We start from the raw sequence: 21125 nt of genomic DNA, 5'->3' as shown, positions 1-21125 counted from the left end.
CCAAGCTGATGGAGGGACGCAGTCGAATACCAAGCGTTCAAGTTGCTGTACAATCAAATAGTGACGGCTTGCCGCCTCTTCCAATGGTTGGGCCCTGAAGACAATTAAGAAAAAGGTGCGTTTTACAGGGAAATAGACCCAATTCTTAACTGACCAATCTCAAAAAGGGGAGTATAGTGGATGGAAAAGCGATCCACAGGAAGTTTCGAAAACCATAGGCCTAGCAAGAGACCAAGCGGGGGAACGCCGATTTCAACCTGATGAAGTCCTTACGTCGCAGCAGATTAGTGGCTTCTTCAGCCGTCTTTCAGCAAAGAAGCGATTAGAAGTTACAGCCGCCTGTAACCAAGCAAAAGCTAGTGAAGTCTTAGAAGTGGACATGGAGAGCGTCGACAAGGACGAATTTTCCGCCGAAGCTGAGATTTATCAATCTGCAGTGTGTGAAAATGTGATGAGAGATGTGGCTATTCAACATCCGATTGTATCTTTCGATCTAAACATCTGCGAACTTGTACAAAAACGTACACTCACAACTTTAAGAGTGGATAGGCTAAGAGACATGTGCATCGACCTTGGGCTGGATATTTCTGACATTTCACCTCAGAAGAGGAAAAAGCCATTCATCGCACGACTCTCACAATTAGTCCAGGAGTTTACATGCTCTTCCAAGTAACTGAGCACTGAACGTTTTACGAATAACTGATCCGCTAATTATAAAAGCGGTGCGTGTATTATTTACATGAAGGCGTTGCGTGACAGCAGAGTCCTACATATCGGATTTCAGTCACTCGAGCTCACCACTGCTTGTGAAACCTCCTTATCTTTGGTCCCAAAGAAATAAAACCCAAATCGTAAAGAACTATCTTTCAAGGCTTCTTGGTAGTGTTATTGTAAACTTTGAGACACTACCACATGTATTTTTGCCAAGCTATTCTAGGCCACCTTTGCCTTAATTTCAAAAGGCCGAAGATGTCGTTTCTTAATAGGGACGTAGCTCCTCCAAGAATAACATGAGACAAAAACTAACACTTTGTCTCGATAATGCAAGTCCAACTCAATAAATCTATAACTAGAAAAGTCCTTCCGTTACATTTTTGTTAGCATGACAAGTGCCCGAAAAGTGCATAATTTCAGGATCGCGCTTGGTGAAATTTGAGCTATTTACCCCCGGAAATGTTAAAACAAATTATTCCCGTTAAAGTGCATCTTTCAAAAATCTAACCCCATTTCCGTTTGTTTATTAGATAAGGCTACCCACAGGCAAAAAATGAACCAAATCGCGATAATCTGTGATTTTTATTGACATTTACTCTTAAGTGTTTCTCAAGACGGAAGTAGAACAAACAATAGTAATTACCTGAAATAACCAAGGGTTAGCCAGCTGCAAGCAAGTAATGATAATCTCATTTGAATGACCTACTCAGGGACTGCAACTTTCTCCTTTACAAAATCTTTTTTTTCTTATGAACGCCTTCCTCTCTTTTTCACAATCTGTTTAGTTTTCTTAGTTTTCTAGAATTCAACAAAGAATTAAAATAAGGGTATTGAAAAGAACTCCGCCTAGAGCTGTACATTCACTTCCGCACACTTGTTTCCTTTTTAACGCATCACTGGCATTCTTATTTTAGAAATCATGGCAGGCCTCCAAAAGAGCTCTCATTAGCCCGTTTGCGATTTGATGTGCAAATAAAGGGAACACCGTGTAAACGATACTCTTACAGAGCTAGAAACATGGCCAAGTTCGGAACCCAGAAGGAAGCTTCGCGGACCAAAAGCATCAAATTTCCGTTTCAGTATGGGAGGTACAAGTTTATTTTCCTTGGCATCGTTTTTTACCAAATATTTGGTCTGCAAGTTGGACAAGCTGAAGCATCGTGGCCTCGAGATACTTATGGTGAGTACAAGAGAGTAGAGTTATGGCGCAGCAAACACTTGAGTCATCTCATTAAATCTAAACAATTATCGAGTTATGGATGCACGCAGAAGGTTGCTGAGCACGGAAGAAGCCTAATGCCCCATTCACACCAAAGCTTAAACATGTTTAAAAGTTGTTTTGTTAAACACAGTTTAATTTTTTTTTTTCTTCATAGAAACTATTTAGCCGAATATTTTTGACTTGAATGTAGCACATTGGAAATGCAAGTTAGCAAGTACTTGAATCCAATGGAAAATCAAGTTTTTCAGTTCTCTGTTTATAATTTTCATTCAATGAAAACCAGTTTAACAAAACATGTTTTGCTGGTGTGAATGGGGTATAAGAGTCTCACGAGGCGATAGCCGAGTGCAACTTTCGCTTCTTGAGAGCTAAGAAAACCTCCCAAATGTATTCATAACTTGATGGTTGCACGCTGCACGCTAACCATTTCTTTTATAACATTGAGACTTTCAAACACCTTTCGTTTCGTGTAAAAAACAAAAAAGCAAAACAAACTGACGTCAGCATGCAACCCACAGGCAAATGGATCGAGCATATTATCCACAGACTGTTGATCTGGTCTGTTTTGACTTAGTTGACGACGAAGGAATGTGATTATTAGTTTGTTTGAATATTGGTCCTTGATTTATATGCATGCATGAACATGTCTTGACGAAGAGGAAAAAAAAAATAATTTGGTTGGATAAGTCCCACGGAAATTATTCCGTTGTATACTAAAGGCTGTACCACGATATTAAATTTATTTTGAAATTCTTGTCAAGCAAGAAAGGTATTCTCATCATCTTTGAAATGTTTACTTTTCCAATATAATGGTTGTGTCATACTTTTAAAAAGAAGGGTGTTGATCAATTCTAATAAGCAAGTTGTGCTAAATACTTGCTCTAGTAGTCGAGTTTCGGAGGTTATGCATCCCTCAAGATTGATTTTTGATCATAATAGCTGAAATTGGTTTTGTATTAAGATTCCCCGTGGAAGGTAAGCTGCAATCAAACCTCTCTAATTAATTCTAGATCAAAGAAAAGTTTCCACTTGCCTTGACTGGCTGTATCTAAGCATTTTGTGATCCTCTTGGCTTTTAAAGCCTTGCAGAAAGGTCAATCATTTTTAGATCACCTTCCGCATAGTCATCGATCATCATACTTCGTTTAATTTTGTCACCCTTTCCATTCCAAGAATATGAAGAGAAGAGTGTGTTTATTTTCATAGATGGTTTTCCCACGTTCTCATGTAAACGAGTTGTAAGACGACAAAACTTTAAAACCGTGATTTTTCCCAAGAGGGTTAGTCTGCGATGTTTCCAGTTACTTGGATATTTCGGATTGTTTCTAATTTTTCAGTTTAGTTTAAAAGAACAGTGGCTTCGGGATCTATTGATAGCCATGTGCCCAAGCTTCTAACTTTATTCTTTTGCCATTTTAAATTTATTTCCGGGCGGAGATCTTCGTAAGATGTTTCGCCAAAGTAACTTTTCGGTCTCTAATAATAACCAGCAGCCATGCGTGACATACCCATGCAACGTCAACGTTGCCAATGTTAATCGAAGGGCATTGAGCAATCAAGGATCATTACCTCGCATTTTGAAGAGTGTGATGTTAACGAGATAGTCTTGCACCATTTGTTTAGGTCGTCAGGCGCGTTGCTTAGTGGGTAACATGCTTTATTAACGGCAGATCCGATGCGGTAAACTGTAGAATCGGTAGCATACAGGTAGAGATCCCTGATGTCACAGCCTCCAGCATGTCATAGCTGTACAAACTAAACAAAAATGGGCCTTAGCTCTTCCCACTGATTAAAGTTCACAACCGTAACCTGTGCCCGGTAATTCAGATAATCTGTGAGCCAGGAAGATGATTTCCCTTGCTTCCAAATTCCCACACAGACACACCCTTAAGGCTCAGCTGAATATTGTTGTGTTCCTCCCTTCATTGGCAGCTGATTCGCAGTCAATTTTCTACGCGGTCCCCCTTGTACTGATCCCTACTCCGTTCTCTCTGAAAGGCACGTGATCATGCAAAGTCTTCATTCCACCCCCCTCCCCCTGGTGATAGTAAAGACTCGTCCCTTACACAATCATTTAACCGGACACATTTCTCCGGCGGTTTCAATGCGATAAACCGGCGCAGTTTGTTGGGAGAACAAGTTAAGAGCCTGATTGCTAAACCAGTATCCCACGTGGGTTCGACAAGTTTTATAAAATAGTTCTCCCCCCTCTTCTTGGTCCCATATTATTCACTGTCATTGGTTGAGCCTACGTATTTGGTCTGTAATGTTGACTGTCAATTGCTCTCCTCTCTGTCCGTCATAAAGTGGCGAAATATGTTTTTTACTCTGGCATTAAGTTAGAAAAAATGGAAGAAATTTTATTGCCTGGTGAGGAGGGGGATGGGAATTTAGGGGAGGGGGGGAACACAAAGTTTCTAGGGGAAAGGGAAGGGAATCAGTCATCGTCAAAAGAGTGTAAAGGGAGGGACCATAAAGAGTAACTTCCACTCAACTGCCAGTGAGTGGGGATCATGGGAACATTACAAAACCTTAAGGTCCTTAAGGGGGATCAAGATAATATTCATCATGACCTCACCAAAATCTTACAGCCCCTCCCACCCCCCTTCCCCGTACCCAAGAATCTCTGACACCTTAGTTTTTCAAATGGCTAAATCGTCAATACATAAATATTTCATCTTTTTCCAACAGACTTGCAATTGTTCCTGAGAGTCGAAGGAGAAGACTGTTTGCGACGCATTTTTAATCACGGAACCTTTCCAAATTACACCAATGACACCTCTTTTACACATGAGCAAGAAAGAAAAGTTCTTCTAGATATTTACACATATACAAATGGTAAGCAATGGTATAATAGCAGTGGATGGAATAGTTCAATAGAGCACTGTTCCTGGTATGGAGTCACGTGTCACGGCAATTCATACATCAAGTCCATTGTGCTGCCCTTTAACAACTTGAATGGCTCTCTCCCTTCCAATTTGTGGAAAATACGAAACTTATTGTCTTTGTGCGTGTCTGGTAACCCTAGCCTTCGTGGTAGACTCGGAGACTTTTTGTTTGGAAATATGAGTTTATTGCTGACCTTAGTCATCTGTACTTCCTCCGTTTCTGGCGAGATCCCTCAGGATATCGTCAATCTTACAAATCTGCAATTCTTTATAGCCAGTCCTATGGACGGAGAAGGCCTCACTGGACAGTTGCCAAGAGACTTAGGGAATATGAGGGAGCTTCGGATGCTGGATATTGGCGGGAATAACATAACTGGACAAATACCCAAAAGTATTTCGAAACTGACAAAACTTTATGATCTTACCTTACGAAATACCCCCGGGATGATGTCTGGAAACCTTTCCGACATATTTGCAATACCTTCGTTGACGTCTGTCTACGTATCGGGAGTGAATTTGGTGGGAGAATTACCTCGAAAGTTTCCACCAAACATAGTTAGCCTTTTTTTGCCAGGAAATAATATATCCGGTAAGCTTCCAGAAATATCTCCGAACAACAGTGCCCTGCGAAACCTTAATCTTGCAAACAATCGTCTTACGGGGGATATTCCAGGCCATCTGCTTTTAAAACCACTTGATATTTTAGATCTATCTCAAAACTGGTTTACGTCAATTAATGAAGGCAAGCCATGGCCAAAAGATGACAAGGGAAGCATTAGTCTTTATTTATCGTTGGCCGAAAATAGAGGATTGGCAATTGATTTTCAAAGTTTAATGGGGCTTTTTAATTTCAAAGAGGACTTATCTGTCATAAATGTAAGCTACTGTGGTATAGAAAGTCCTGTCTTGCCGAACTTGTTCTACTTCTTACGATTGTCTACTTTCGATTTAAGTGGCAATAACTTTTATGGGGAATTACCTGATTTTTTTGGCGATGTCTCAGTTCTATCATATATTGATCTATCTGCCAATAACTTATCAGGTTCTCTACCAGGAGGAACTCAAAATTTCATGGCTCTTCAATACTTAGATATTTCAGGAAATCCTTTCATGAGGAAAGGAACAAGCATATCGGCAAATACCTTTCAGCCAGACTTCTCAAGAATGATCAGGCCTCATCAAGGATATCACTTTACGTGTCCCGAAGGGCGTTTTACGTTCAATAATGGACGTATTCGGTTAGATCCTACATTTTACCAATACAAGTATTGTATCTGCGATGCTCATTTTTACGGAGATAGTGGACTATGCAAATCATGTATGGACGGAGGGACGTGCAAACAAGTTGATGTCAATACCTTGAAAGATATCCGCCCAAACATCATGAGGATAGCTCCCGGCTACTGGCCATCGCCTAATTCTAAGAATGTTACTCATCTCGTCAAGTGTCCAGTACCTGCTGCGTGCAATCCACTGGCTTCTTGCACTTGTCGCCTTGACACATCACCCAACGACCCGCATTTATCCCACACCAAACGTTTATCGCCAAATTTAATCACGACATGCGATCAATCCAGCATGTGTCATCCAGGAAACACTGACAGATTCTGCTCTCGTTGTGAAGAAGGATTTTATAAAATTGGCGGATTGTGCAACCAATGTGTGAAAGGTGATCTTACTTACTACTACTTTTTCATTACTATTTTTACCATTTCTTTCCTTGTTCTGCTTTGGTCATTTTTTAATTTCAACTTGCGACCTGTTAAATGGTTCATGGTAACAGCAGTACATTTTCTCTTAATGTTGATCTTTATGCTTTTGGAATTTTTACCCACTTGGGTTTTCAAATTGAACCTGGTGGTTTTTGTGTTGTGTATGACTAGTCGAGGGAAAGGTTCAAAGTCACTCATCAGCATCGCAGTGTTTTATATTCAAACCCTGGACTTCATGGTTTCTAGCTCAAACGTTTGGCCTCCAAAAATCATTGCAGCTCAAAGCTACTTGAGTAGCTACTGGAATTTGTATTTCCCTTCACTTTCATGCGATTTACCTTCTCTTTTCAATCCTGTTGGTAAGTTTGCTTTTATTCTCCTTCTTCCAATTGGTTTCTTGGCACTTGTGGGTGTCTACTTTATAGTTCTGCTGAGCTACAACAAGGTTCGTCCCCGAGAAGGACGAATGGAAAATGTTCACTTTAAATGCCGTCAAAGTGCCTTTTTCTGTTTAAGTTTCACTTACTTTCCAGTTGTAAAGCAAACTCTTTCCATCTTACGCCCATGCCAAAATGACCGTGATGTTCTGTACATGCCAAATTCCCCTTGGATAGAATGCACATCTGTTACTTACAGAACGCTATCAGCTCTTGGTTTTGTCTCCGTAGTGGTCTACGTGATTGGGTTTCCTTTGCTTCTCTCCTCACTCATGTTCTTTTTCTTTGGAAAAAGAAACAGCATGAGCCAAGACGATCGTGAAAAACTTGACACGTGGCTTGGTCCTGCTTATTTACCTTACAAACCAAGGTATCAGCAGTACTTTGAGATTGTAATGCTACTCCGTCGCCTGTTACTAGCCATTGCGTTATCCATAATTTCGTCTTCCTCTACTTTACATACCTTCGCTGTCTGGGTCCTTCTCGTGGGCTTTGCTATAATTCATCTGTGTTTTCATCCTTATAACGATCTTCCTCATCACAAGTTTGCTTCTGAAAACTTTTTCGAGCCCCTTGTTTTGCTGGTGCTTTCAATGTCCTTCATACTGTTGAGGTTCTCGGCCATGGAAAGCTCCATGAGTTATTCAGCAGCATATGTGTGGATTGTAATTGTTATTAACTCTTGCATTCTTCTCCTATTAATGAGCGTTATTTTCTATCGTCTTATAATAACTGGGTATGAAGATTCCCGTGGGTGCTCTTGTGGCGGAAGCGGCGTGAATGAAGAAAGAACCAATTTGCTGTCCGTGAACAGCCAACATTGGGGAGACGCAGAAGTCGACGATATCGACTAATTAAAAATTTCTTTTTTTCAATCCGAACGTCAGCCATAATTAACTATCATAGATATAGTTGATACTCATATCAAGGGTACAAGATCTTGTGACTTAAGCTTACTACTTAATTTAGGCTCCAACCAAAAAGTTTCATTACTGTAGTTACAAGTTTCAGTTTTCAGTCTAAAACCACCTAAAAGACCGTGGCGTCGTTTAGGGAATTGTATTTGTTAACTCTATAATATGTTGTGGTTATAGATTGTTTCCTCTTTCGGTGTTATTTTTCCTGTTCTAAAAGATTAGTAGTCTAAAAAACGATGAAAACAAAAGACAGCCCGAGGTTAACACTATATCACAACATATGACGGGTCAGTCAAGGTAGAGAAAGAGTTCTTCTCTCTAATTCATTGTGTATCCAAAGAACTTCGTGTAATCACTCTTGAAATGGATGGCGTTTCTGTAGGTTTTCTAGTTGAGTGCGTCGGGTACTTTATGTCGAATGTTATTTTATGAACGCTGGTTATGTATTAGAAGTTTTTCTGTATCGAGCACCTTTGATATGAAATCAAGGGGGATATTTGTTGGTTCAGGGATGAAATACCTGTCTAGGTATAATGCAACAATGACTTAAGGTACTCTTCTCTGTTTATGGAATATGGATTTTAATTCAAGTTTGATTAAGTGGCATTTAGTCTAGGTAAAAAAACAATGTTTAGCTACTGCTATGTTAGAGTTGTTTATCTGTATCTCTACCATGCCACAGAAGATATAGCCAAACAGAACATAAGAAAGCTACGCTCTATGGAAATCTGTTCAGTGAAACCTGCTCTTGTTTCTGGAGCGCGTTTTACTCTCAGTGACTGTAATTAACGAGCATGTTTCCTGCTCAGATCGTTTTTTAACGTCTTCAGGGTATGCACAAATATTACAGGGAGAGTCGTTGGACTGCGGAATTAAGGGAGGGAGGGGGTGAGAGGTGGTGGGGGATATAGTATGTAAGGCCAAGGTGGGATCTCTACCCACATTCTCCAAAGTGTCCTATTCTCCGTTCCTTTCGACAAGCTGACCTATCAACGCCTTACTCGCCATGAAAAATTCTGTCTACGTTGTTTAAGCGACTTATCTTTTATCAAGTTGATCGGGATACAGGATGGCTTCGAAAACTTCACAGTTTTATTCTTCGAAATTGTATCAGGAAACGTTTTCTTCTTACAAATTTCCCAGCAAGGATTATTTTTGGTGCTCATGACTCGACAGACATTTGATAACTATCGCAGGTTTCCAAACTACAGTTTTATTCTTGTAAATTGTATCAGGAGACGTTTTCTTCTAAAAGGTTTTTTGTTTTATTCTTCTAAATTGTACCAGGAAACCTTGTCGTCTTAAAGGTCTGTTGTTGGCAAATTTATTTTATATGAACGAGCGGAATCATGAGGTTGCAAATTATGTTTCACCTCTTTGCAATTCATATTTATATCGGTTGCTAAATGACGCCAATCAACTCTGTAAAAATTCCCCGCACAGCTTATTTTTAGTGCTCATGACTCAGCAGACATTTTAAAAGTATTACAGGTTTCGAAACTGCATTGATGATTGGACGTATGCGATTTCTGTATATTTCAACCCTAATTATAGAGGCAATCTAGAGTGAAATTTGCAAACTAACCAGCCGTTAATTTGATAAAACCTGCAAAAAAAGCAACTGTGCTCTGTTCACCTGCTTCTTATTCACAGTTCAGGGTAAAAAAAAGACTCGCCGTAATGATATTCAGTCCTCATATCCTGTTCGAAATATCTAGGAAACGCTCCTTCTGAAACTCCTGATACTTGCTTTCAGTTTAAGTGTTTCTCAAGATCGAAGTAGAACAAACAATAGTAATTGCCTGAAATAACCAGGTGTTAGCCCGCTGAAAGCAAGTAATGATAATCTCACTTGAATGACCTACTCAGGGAATGCAATTTCTCCTTTAAAAATCTTTTTTTTTTTTCTTATGAACCCCTTCCCCTCTTTTTCACGATCTGTTTAGCTTTATTAGTTTTCTAGAATTCAACAAAGAATTAAACTAAGAGTGTTGAAAAGAACTCCGCCTGGAGCTGTAAATTCACTTCCGCACACTTGCATCCTTTTTAACGTATCACTGGCATTCTTATTTTAGGAATCATAGCAGGCGTCCAAAATAGCTCTCGTTACGCCCGTTTGCAATTTGATGTGCAAATAAAGGGAACACTGTGTAAACGATACTCTTACAGAGCTAGAAACATGGCCAAATGCGAAACCCAGAAGGAAGCTTCGCGGACCAAAGCATCACGAGGCGATAGCCGGGTGCAACCTCTAGCTTCTTGAGTGCTAAGAAAACCTCCCAAGTATATTCATAACTTGATAGTTGCACGCTGCACGCTAACCATTTCTTTTGTAACATTAAGACTTTCAAACATCTTTCGTTTCGTGTAAAAAACAAAAAAGCAAAACAAACTGACGTCAGCATGCAACCCACGGGCAAATGGATCGAGCATTTTATCCGCAGATTGTTGATCTGGTCTGTTTTGACTTAGGTTGACGACGGAGAAATGCGATTATTAGTTTATTTGAATGTTGGTTCTTTATTTTCATGCATGCATGAACATGTCTTGACGAAGAGGAAAAAAATAATTAAGCTGGGTAAGTCACGCGGAAATTATTCCGTTCTATACTTAAAATTCAACAAAGAATTAATATAAGAGTGTTGAAAAGAACTCCGCCTAGAGCTGCAGATTTACTTCCGCACACCTACTTCCTTTTCAACGCATCACTGGCATTCTTATTTTAGAAATCATGAAAGGCCTCCAAAATTTTCCAAGGCGCTTAAAAGTGCCATGGCATGACGCCCGTCTGCAATTTAATGTGCAATTAAAGGGAACACTGTGTAAATGATACTCTTACAGACCTGAAAACATGGCCAGGTTCGGAACCCAGAAGGAAGCTTCGCGGACTAAAAGCATCAAATTTCCGTTTCCGTTTATTTTCCTGGGCATCGTTTTTTACCAAATAGTTGGTTTGCAAGTTGGACAAGCTGAAACATTGTGGCCTCGAGATACTTATGGTGAGTACAAGAGGATAGAGTTATGGCGTAGTAAACACTTGAGTCATCTGATTTCAATTTCGAGTTATGGATGCACGCGGAAAGTTTCTAAGCACGGAAAAAACATCAGAGTCCGTGAGCCCGTCCGGAGTTAAGCTTCTTGAGTGCTAAGAAAACCTCTGAAGTGTATCCATAACTTGACGGTTGTACGCTGCACGCTACCATTTCTTTTACAACATTAAGACTTTGAAACATCTTTCGTTTCGTGTAGAAAACAAAAAAGCAAAACAAACTGACGTCAGCATGCTACCCACGGGCAAATGGATCGAGCATATTATCCGCAGACTGTTGATCTGGTCTGTTTTGACTTAGTTGACGACGGAGGAATATGATTATTTGTTTATTTGAATTTTGGTTCTTGAATATTGAATATTGGTTCTTTCATGCATGCATGAACATGTCTTGACGAAGAGGAAAAAAATAATTAAGCTGGGTAAGTCCCGCTAGAACTAGAATATCATGATTAAAACTTGATGACGAAGAGAGACTTAGGATTCGACCATGAAGACATTGGTAGAAAACCTAAGATAATACCTGGATTTCATTTGTATATCACAGACATTAATTCCAAACAGCGATCAAGTTTTCTCATTAGTTTAAAGATTGAGTTGACGTTGTTATTAGCTATATTAAATGGGTTAAAAAGTTTTAGATGGTATTTTTCTCATGCTTGCAAATAATTAAATTGGTGTCCCCAAATTAGTAAGGGATTTGTTCCCTGGCTAGACGGTTTTTTGACACTTTAATAAAGTTTCTATTCTATTCTATTCTATTCTATTAAATTTACTGGTTGGTGAAATTGTTGCAACATGTGAACATGAAACCCAAAAATAAATTTTATCGATATGTAAAACTTTTTCATTTGACTTTATACTGGCAAATCTGTATTATGTTTCAACCCAACCATTTTCTACATCTTGGAAACACTATTACAAAATAATTAGTCGGAGAAATAGAAAATTTGTGGCATATGCACTATGTTTAAAATGCCGTGTCCATAGTAAGCTAACAGGATTGAGGAGGGTGTATGTGGGGATAGGCTCTCTTGTCTGTATCATTAATTTGCTAATCACTCCTGTTGCCAATGTTTTGACGGGGTAAAGGCAAAGGAACTGAGGATTTAAGTAGGCAGTGACTTTTTTCAAACCTGGAAACTATCATGGCGAAAAGCCATACTTGTGCCTGCTACCTCATTCTTATTTTGATATACTAGTTTTCACTCTTTACACACTAAAATAAGTATGTATATTCCCCGTACTGCTCTTCATACATTTCCTTAGGTGCTGACAAGGAGAATTTGTTTACTAATCAAAAGCTCCTTTCGTTGGTGATCATTTCCTTTATTCTCCTAACCCTGACGTATGATTCAGGGATGATATTGTAGAGAGAAGTTTGATGCCAATCACTCTTAGGGTTTAAAAGGTTAAGAAGAATTCAATATTTTCTTTTATAAAATAATTCAAATAGTACGCGCGCTCTGATTGGCTATAAACAATTTTACATGAGCGTATGTAAACACGGTTTTCATATTGAATCTTCTCGCGGAGTTCTCCCTGCTATTTATTTAGCAGCAACTCAGTTTCTTTAAGTTTGTTTTGAGTACAGTAATGGAAGAAGAAAATTTTCCTAATTTTTCTTTGGAGTTTAATTTTCCCAGTATTCAAGAAACGGCCGAAAAGCCAAATGAACAACAACAATAAGCACGTCGCTTTCCTTCGTTGCAAGAAGAGGCTCTTTCATTAGTTATTTTATAAAAGAAATGGAAAATGGTTTCCGTGTTTACAAGGAAACCGTTTTTTTAGCCTTTACTCGATAGGCTGGAAACCACTCTGCTTCGCGTCGTGGTTTCCTACGCTTATCTCGTGTTCTCCCAACCTCCCAAGTGTTCATATCAGGCTATATAAACACGGAAACCATTTTACATTTCTTTAACATAAATTTGATGCATAGGTTTGGCACAAAACTTTGATTTGATCATACTTTTATAGCCGATACCAATCCCTACACATAATAAAATGTTAGAAGGATTGGTTTAATTTGCATGAATACTAACTGATACTGGGAGATCTAAGAATGTTTAAAAGAATACAAACATTGATTTGAAAATTAGAATTCAGCATAGGCCGGATAAACATGACTCTTGGAAAAAGAAATGTGTACTAATAAAAAAAATAAGCAAACTTTTATTCAACATCTGCCTGTACCTGTATGGCACGCAGTAAAATTATCCAAAGTAGTCATAATCCCGGTTTTGGATGAAACATTCCATACATAGTCTAACATTGACCCAAGGACCTAGAAAGAAAAGACTCTACCTCTCTACGTTGAGTCTATGTCTTTACGCATTTTCCCTGACTCTGATGACTGTTTCCCGCCAGCCATCTCACTACTCACTCTACCAACGTTGTTTTTTCCTTTGAATCTCTTGGGTCGATTTGTCAAGAGAAAATATTGGTCTGTTATTTTTCTTGGCTATATAAATGATCTGGGATGCTACCCTTGAGCAAAAGTTCCCAACCGGAAAATTCTTGTCTCGACTCGACACAAAATTACCTAGTGGGATCTCGAACATTCGAAGGAAAACTCCCGGAGGACAAACAACACTAACGACCCAGCCAAGCGGGGCCAGCATGCTTTCAATATGAATTAACGACGAAAAATTGATTAAATTGATGCAAATTAAATAAGCTGAGAACCATCCTACACCGTACATTGTAACAAGAAAACTCTAGAAATCATTTGTGTCATGAGTGAAAGGAAATACATAGCTGGAAATAATAATAATAATTGATTTGATCGAATTGACTTTTAGCGCGTTATCGATAGTTGCTTCTGAGCCAGTAATCAAGGACTAGAGGTTAAGATGTTTTGGGTCGATGAGATTATCGCAAGCACGAAAATTCTGACCAAACTTGAATTGCGCCTCTCTATTAGCTAAGTTTTTAAAAGATGCTATGGTTAGCAGTCACAAATTTATCCAAATGTATCGTGCATTTGCAAAAAGTTTCCCCTTTCGCGGCCACTTCCTACCCTTCATCTGCAGTCTTTCTTTAAATCGTTTCCTCTAGGTGGCACCAAGGATTCCTGTGCGTGTTAAAGGATACAAATAGTACTATGTTTTGTTTAATTTTGTAAAACTTTTTGTGTGTGTTTGTCTCACTACTAAAATATGTTGAACCCCTCCCTTTAACACTCAATAAAAAATTCTTACAGCTTATCTAAGAACGCATGACGAAGCTAAAATCTTCAAGATCAATAGTATCGAAAGTGCATGTGGACATAACTACCCAACCTCGCCAAATTATTTGAGTTTCGAAGCTTTAACATAAAAACTTTCAAGCACCTCTAAAAATATTCAGTTTCGAAGCCAGAATATTCGCCATGATTTTTAATTACCATACGAACCATACGAATACGAATTTGCATCACAACGATACGAAAGGATCCCGGTGGCAAGAGGAGCAATTGTATTGAAAACTCTTACTGGCGACGAGGAAATAAAAAATGAGCGCATTTCAAAGGAATTTAATACAGGAAGTACAGAACTAAATAACATATATTTTGAAAAGCACCGCTTCATTAACCCAGAAAATCATCGACTTCTTTCTTCAGTCTTTCTGCATCAGTTCTTTCCTAATTTAGAATATGATACATGCAGAGCATTAATAATAGGACAAAACGTGCATACTGAACAATAGCTGCCTGTTACTCTTGAGATAAAGGAATATTTCAAGGCCTGTTCTCAGGCTCACAACATGACTGTATCAGGAGCTCACCGTGGAATGTTTCTTACCAATATTATGCAATTTTCATATTTGTTCAGAAAATGCAAGTTAATTCTCCTCAGCATCGTTTTTTACCGGGCAGTCACTTTGCTGGACGGAAAGGCGGAAACATTACGACCGAGGGATATTTACGGTGAGTGCGAAAGACGTTGCATAGTTTCCTTAGCGGCAAGGAAAGCTTAAACTCAGCATCATGTTTGATCATGCAAACACTTCGGGAGACTCGCAGAGATTTCCGTAACACCCCAAACCATACTAAAACTAGACACATAGGTGTGTGCACTCGTGCTTTCTGTTGGAAAGAAGCTTTGTTTTTGTGCCTGCATTTGCATTATTTAATTATTGGTTTATCCAGTAACTGTTTTTTCCCTTGGTATGACAGAGATGCAGGTTTCTCATATGTTCATGAAAGAAAACGTGCATAGACCAATTCCCTGACCTTCCTGCTTTTGTTTCTTAAATTTTCAAACATCGTCTTGGTATTCTGCTTGGTTCACGATCACGTTTACATACACGATGAGATATGCTTCTCTCGGTTCACATTAGATGTCCCAGTTGATATAGTATGTTTCTCGATGGAAGGTTCGCTTATTAATGTTCGCCCATAAAGAGATCTCTTATAGGGTTCGCTGACTGACCCGTTCTGAAAACGCTCGACATCTTTTAGTGTGGGTCTGCCACATAAGCTGTGTGCATATTTTGTATACGTTATGAGCCTTTTATACGCAGTATATTTTAGTTTAGGTACAATACCAAGAATGATCGGTCATTATTTATCCTGAGGGAGGGGGAAAGGAGAAAGTTTGGCTGTATCAGGATTTACTGATCCTCCTCGCTTCCCCTTCCGACGCAGACACACCCTTAAGGCTCTGCTGAATATTGTTGTGTTCCTCCCTTCATTGGCAGTTGATTCGCAGTCTATTTTCTACGGTCCCTCCTTCTGCTGATCCTTACTCCGTTCTTTCTAAAAGGCACGTGATCATGCAAAAATCTTCATTCCACCCCCCTCCCCCTGGTGATGATAATGAATCGTCCCTCACACAATTATTTAACCGAAGAGATTTTCCCGGAGGTTTCAACGCGATAAACCAGCGCAGTTTGTTGGGAGAACAAGTTTAGAGCTTGATTACTCAATCAGTATATATCCCACGTAGGTTTGACAAGTTTTATCAAATAGCCCTACCCCCTCCCTCCCTTCCCCCTCTTCTTGGTCCCATATTATTCATTGTTATTGGTTGAGCCTATATACCTGGATTCTAATGTTAACTTTCAATTGCCCTCCTCTCTGTCCGTTATAAAGTGGCGAAATAGGTTTTTTTTTTTACTTTAGCAAGTTAAGAAAGTCTTAAGTTAGAAAAAAATGGAAGAAATTTTATTGCCTGGTGAGGAGGGGGGATGGGAATTTGGGAAGGAGCACAGAGGTTTTTGCGGAAACGGAGGAGAATCAGTCATCGCCAACAGAATATAAAGGGAGGGACCATAAAGAGTAACTTCCACTTATCTGCCAGTGATTAGGGATCCTTAAAGGTTTTAAGGGAGATCAAGAAAATATTCCACGTGACCTTACAAAAATCTTACAGCCCCTCCCACCCCCCTTCCCCGTACCCAAGAATCTCTGTCACCTTAGTTTTTCAAATGGCTAAATGATCAGTACATCAATATTTGACCTTTTTCCAACAGACTTGCATTTCTTCCTGAGTGTTGAAGGAGAAAACTGTTTGCAACGCATTGTTAATAACGGAACCTTTCCAAATTACACCAATGACACCTCTTTTACACATGAGCAAGAAAGAAAAGTTCTTCTAGATATTTACACATATACAAATGGCAAGGAATGGTTTAACAGCAGTGGATGGAATAGTTCAATAGAGCACTGTTCCTGGTATGGAATCACGTGTCACGGCAATTCATACATCAAGTCCATTGTGCTGCCCTTTAACAACTTGAATGGCTCTCTCCCTTCCAATTTGTGGAAAATACGAAACTTATTTTCTTTGTGCGTACCTGGTAACCCAAGCCTTCGTGGTAGACTCGGAGACTTTTTGTTCGGAAATATGAGTTTATTGCTGACCTTAGTCATCTGTTCTTCCTCTGTTTCTGGCGAGATCCCTCAGGATATCGTCAATCTTACAAATCTGCAATATTTTATAGCCAGTCCTATGGACGGAGAAGGCCTCACGGGACAGTTGCCAAGAGACTTAGGGAATATGAGGGAGCTTCGGATGCTGGATATTGGCGGGAATAACATAACTGGACAAATACCCAGAAGTATTTCGAAACTGAAAAAACTTTATGATCTTACCTTACGAAATACCCCTGGGATGATGTCTGGAAACCTTTCCGACATACTTGCAATACCTTCGTTGAAGTCTGTCTACGTATCGGGAGTGAATTTGGTAGGAGAATTACCTCGAAAGTTTCCACCAAACATAGCTAGCCTTTTTTTGCCAGGAAATAATATATCCGGTAAGCATCCAGAAATATTTCCGAACAACAGTGTCCTGCGAAACCTTAATCTTGCAAACAATCGTCTTACGGGGGATATTCCAGGCCATCTACTTTTAAAACCACTTGATATTTTAGATCTATCTCAAAACCGGTTTACGTCAATTAATGAAGGCAAGCCATGGCCAAAAGATGACAAGGGAAGTATTAGTCTTTATTTATCGTTGGCCGAAAATAGAGGCTTGGCAATTGATTTTCAAAGTTTCATGGGGCTTTTTAATGGCAAAGAGGACTTATCTGTCATAAATGTAAGCTACTGTGGTATAGAAAGTCCTGTATTGCCAAACTTGTTCTACTTCTTACGATTGTCTACTTTTGATTTAAGTGGCAATAACTTTTATGGAGAATTACCGGATTATTTTAACGATGTCTCAGTTCTATCATATATTGATCTATCTGCCAATAACTTATCAGGTTCTCTACCAGGAGGAACTCAAAATTTCATGGCTCTTCAATACTTAGATATTTCAGGAAATCCTTTCATGAGGAAAGGAACAAGCATATCGGCAAATACCTTTCAGCCAGACTTCTCAAGAATGATCAGGCCTCATCAGGGAGATAACTTTACGTGTCCCGAAGGGCGCTTTACGTTCAATAATGGACGTATACGGTTAGATCCTACATTTTACCAATACAAGTATTGTATCTGCGATGCTCATTTTTACGGAGATAGTGGACTATGCAAATCATGTATGGACGGAGGGACGTGCAAACAAGTTGATGTCAATACCTTGAAAGATATCCGCCCAAACATCATGAGGATAGCTCCCGGCTACTGGCCATCGCCTAATTCTAAGAATGTTACTCATCTCGTCAAGTGTCCAGTACCTGCTGCGTGCAATCCACTGGCTTCTTGCACTTGTCGCCTTGACACATCACCCAACGACCCGCATTTATCCCACACCAAAAGTTTATCGCCAAATTTAATCACGACATGCGATCAATCCAGCATGTGTCATCCAGGAAACACTGACAGATTCTGCTCTCGTTGTGAAGAAGGATTTTATAAAATTGGCGGATTGTGCAACCTATGTGTGAAAGGTGATCTTACTTACTACTACTTTTTCATTCCTATTTTTGCCATTTCTTTCCTTGTTCTACTTTGGTCATTTTTTTATTTCAACTTGCGACCTGTTAAATGGTTTATGGTAACAGCAGTACATTTTCTCTTAATGCTGATCTTTATGCTTTTGGAATTTTTACCCACTTGGGTTTTCAAATTGAACCTGGTGGTTTTTGTGTTGTGTATGACTAGTCGAGGGAAAGGTTCAAAGTCACTCATCAGCATCGCAGTGTTTTATATTCAAACCCTGGACTTCATGGTTTCTAGCTCAAACGTTTGGCCTCCAAAAATCATTGCAGCTCAAAGCTACTTGAGTAGCTACTGGAATTTGTATTTCCCTTCACTTTCATGCGATTTACCTTCTCTTTTCAATCCTGTTGGTAAGTTTGCTTTTATTCTCCTTCTTCCAATTGGTTTCTTGGCACTTGTGGGTGTCTACTTTATAGTTCTGCTAAGCTACAACAGGGTTCGTCCCCGAGAAGGACGAATGGAAAATGTTCACTTTAAATGCCGTCAAAGTGCCTTTTTCTGTTTAAGTTTCACTTACTTTCCAGTTGTAAAGCAAACTCTTTCCATCTTACGCCCATGCCAAAATGACCGTGATGTTCTGTACATGCCAAATTCCCCTTGGATAGAATGCACATCTGTTACTTACAGAACACTATCAGCTCTTGGTTTTGTCTCCGTAGTGGTCTACGTGATTGGGTTTCCTTTGCTTCTCTCCTCACTTATGTTCTTTTTATTTCGAAAAAGAAACAGCATGAGCCAAGACGATCGTGAAAAACTTGACACGTGGCTTGGTCCTGCTTATTTACCTTACAAACCAAGGTATCAGCAGTACTTTGAGATTGTAATGCTACTCCGTCGCCTGTTACTAGCCATTGCGTTATCCATAATTTCGTCTTCCTCTACTTTACAAACCTTCGCTGTCTGGGTCCTTCTCGTGGGCTTTGCTATAATTCATCTGTGTTTTCATCCTTATAACGATCTTCCTCATCACAAGTTTGCTTCTGAAAACTTTTTTGAGCCCCTTGTTTTGCTGGTGCTTTCAATGTCCTTCATACTGTTGAGGTTCTCGGCCGTGGAAAGCTCCATGAGTTATTCAGTAGCATATGTGTGGATTGTAATTGTTATTAACTCTTGCATTCTTCTCCTATTAATGGGCGTTATTTTCTACCGTCTTATAATAACTGGGTATGAAGATTCCCGTGGGTGCTCTTGTGGCGGAAGCGGCGTGAATGAAGAAAGAACCAATTTGCTGTCCGTGAACAGCCAACATTGGGGAGACGCAGAAGTCGACGATATCGACTAATTAAAAATTTCTTTTTTTCAATCCGAACGTCAGCCATAATTAACTATCATAGATATAGTTGATACTCATATCAAGGGTACAAGATCTTGTGACTTAAGCTTACTACCTAATTTAGGCTCCAATCAAAAAGTTTCATTACTGTAGTTACAAGTTTCAGTTTTCAGTCTAAAACCACCTAAAAGACCGTGGCGTCGTTTAGGGAATTGTATTTGTTAACTCTATAATATGTTGTGGTTATAGATTGTTTCCTCTTTCGGTGTTATTTTTCCTGTTCTAAAAGATTAGTAGTCTAAAAAACGATGAAAACAAAAGACAGCCCGAGGTTAACACTATATCACAACATATGACGGGTCAGTCAAGGTAGAGAAAGAGTTCTTCTCTCTAATTCATTGTCTATCCAAAGAGCTTCGTGTAATCACTCTTGAAATGGATGGCGTTTCTGTAGGTTTTCTAGTTGAGTGCGTTGGGTACTTTATGTCGAATGTTATTTTATGAACGCTGGTTATGTATTAGAAGTTTTTCTGTATCGAGCACCTTTGATATGAAATCAAGGGGGATATTTGTTGGTTCAGGGATGAAATACATGTCTAGGTATAATGCAACAATGACTTAAGGTACTCTTCTCTGTTTATGGAATATGGATTTTAATTCAAGTTTGATTAAGTGGCATATAGTCTAGGTACAAAAACAATGTTTAGCTACTGCTATGTTAGAGTTGTTTATCTGTATCTCTACCATGCCACAGAAGATATAGCCAAACAGAACATAAGAAAGCTACGCTCTATGGAAATCTGTTCAGTGAAACCTGCTCTTGTTTCTGGAGCGCGTTTTACTCTCAGTGACTGTAATTAACGAGCATGTTTCCTGCTCAGATCGTTTTTTAACGTCTTCAGGGACCGCGCAGGGGGAGGGACTGGGGGGTATTAGGCCCTCCCCCCACTTAAAAAAAAAAAAACTTGTCCCATTTAGCTTGTCCTCATCCTCTGCTTTAATAGCTGAAGCTCATGCGTTCGTCTTTAGTCTAGCTCAGCATTAACTTGTAAGATATATATATCGATATCTTGAACCAAGTTTTTTTCAAGTGTCAGAGAAAATGATATACTACACGTTTCTATATTCAAACTTTAAAACTCAGTTTTGTATTAAGTTTAAGGTATCTTGTATTAAAACTTTCTCTGCAATGTGGAAATAATCATTTACGATATGCACAAATATTACAGGGAGAGTCGTTGGGCTGCGGAATTAAGGGAGGGAGGTGGTGGGGGATATAGTATGTAAGGCCAAGGTGGGATCTCTACCCACATTCTCCAAAGTGTCCTATTCTCCGTTCCTTTCGACAAGCTGACCTATCAACGCCTTATTCGCCATGAAAAATTCTGTCTACGTTGTTTAAGCGACTTATCTTTTATCAAGTTGATCGGGATACAGGATGGCTTCGAAAACTTCACAGTTTTATTCTTCTAAATTGTATCAGGAAACATTTTCTTCTTAAAAATTTCCCAGCAAGGATTATTTTTGGTGCTCATGACTCG

At 39.3% G+C, this 21125-nt stretch overlaps 2 protein-coding genes across 3 annotated transcripts; both read left to right on the top strand.

Annotated features, from left to right (window-relative positions):
• The first annotated feature begins 1731 nt into the window (after window positions 1–1731).
• LOC113685639 (uncharacterized) lies at window positions 1732–7827 on the top strand. Its single transcript, XM_089205116.1, has 2 exons — window positions 1732–1894; window positions 4628–7827. The coding sequence occupies exons 1-2, from the start codon at window positions 1732–1734 to the stop codon at window positions 7825–7827; spliced, it is 3363 nt and encodes a 1120-aa protein (XP_089061242.1).
• A 2779-nt stretch (window positions 7828–10606) lies between these two features.
• Window positions 10607–20776, top strand: LOC149046549 (uncharacterized). 2 transcript variants are annotated; one of them, XM_089205115.1, is made up of 2 exons: window positions 10607–10889; window positions 16394–20776. In XM_089205115.1, the coding sequence occupies exons 1-2, from the start codon at window positions 10742–10744 to the stop codon at window positions 19591–19593; spliced, it is 3348 nt and encodes a 1115-aa protein (XP_089061241.1). In that variant the 5' UTR covers window positions 10607–10741; the 3' UTR covers window positions 19594–20776. The 2 variants fall into 2 exon arrangements, with proteins under 2 accessions (XP_089061241.1, XP_089061240.1); XM_089205114.1 differs by lacking the exon at window positions 10607–10889 and adding an exon at window positions 14649–14846.
• Window positions 20777–21125: the final 349 nt, after the last annotated feature.

This window comes from Pocillopora damicornis, chromosome 4 (genome assembly GCF_964200805.1).
Source record: "Pocillopora damicornis chromosome 4, jaPocDami1.2, whole genome shotgun sequence".
Classification (NCBI taxonomy): domain Eukaryota; kingdom Metazoa; phylum Cnidaria; class Anthozoa; order Scleractinia; family Pocilloporidae; genus Pocillopora; species Pocillopora damicornis.
The sequence above is the reverse complement of the archived record's forward strand: the minus strand, read 5'-3'. Positions and strand labels throughout refer to the sequence as shown.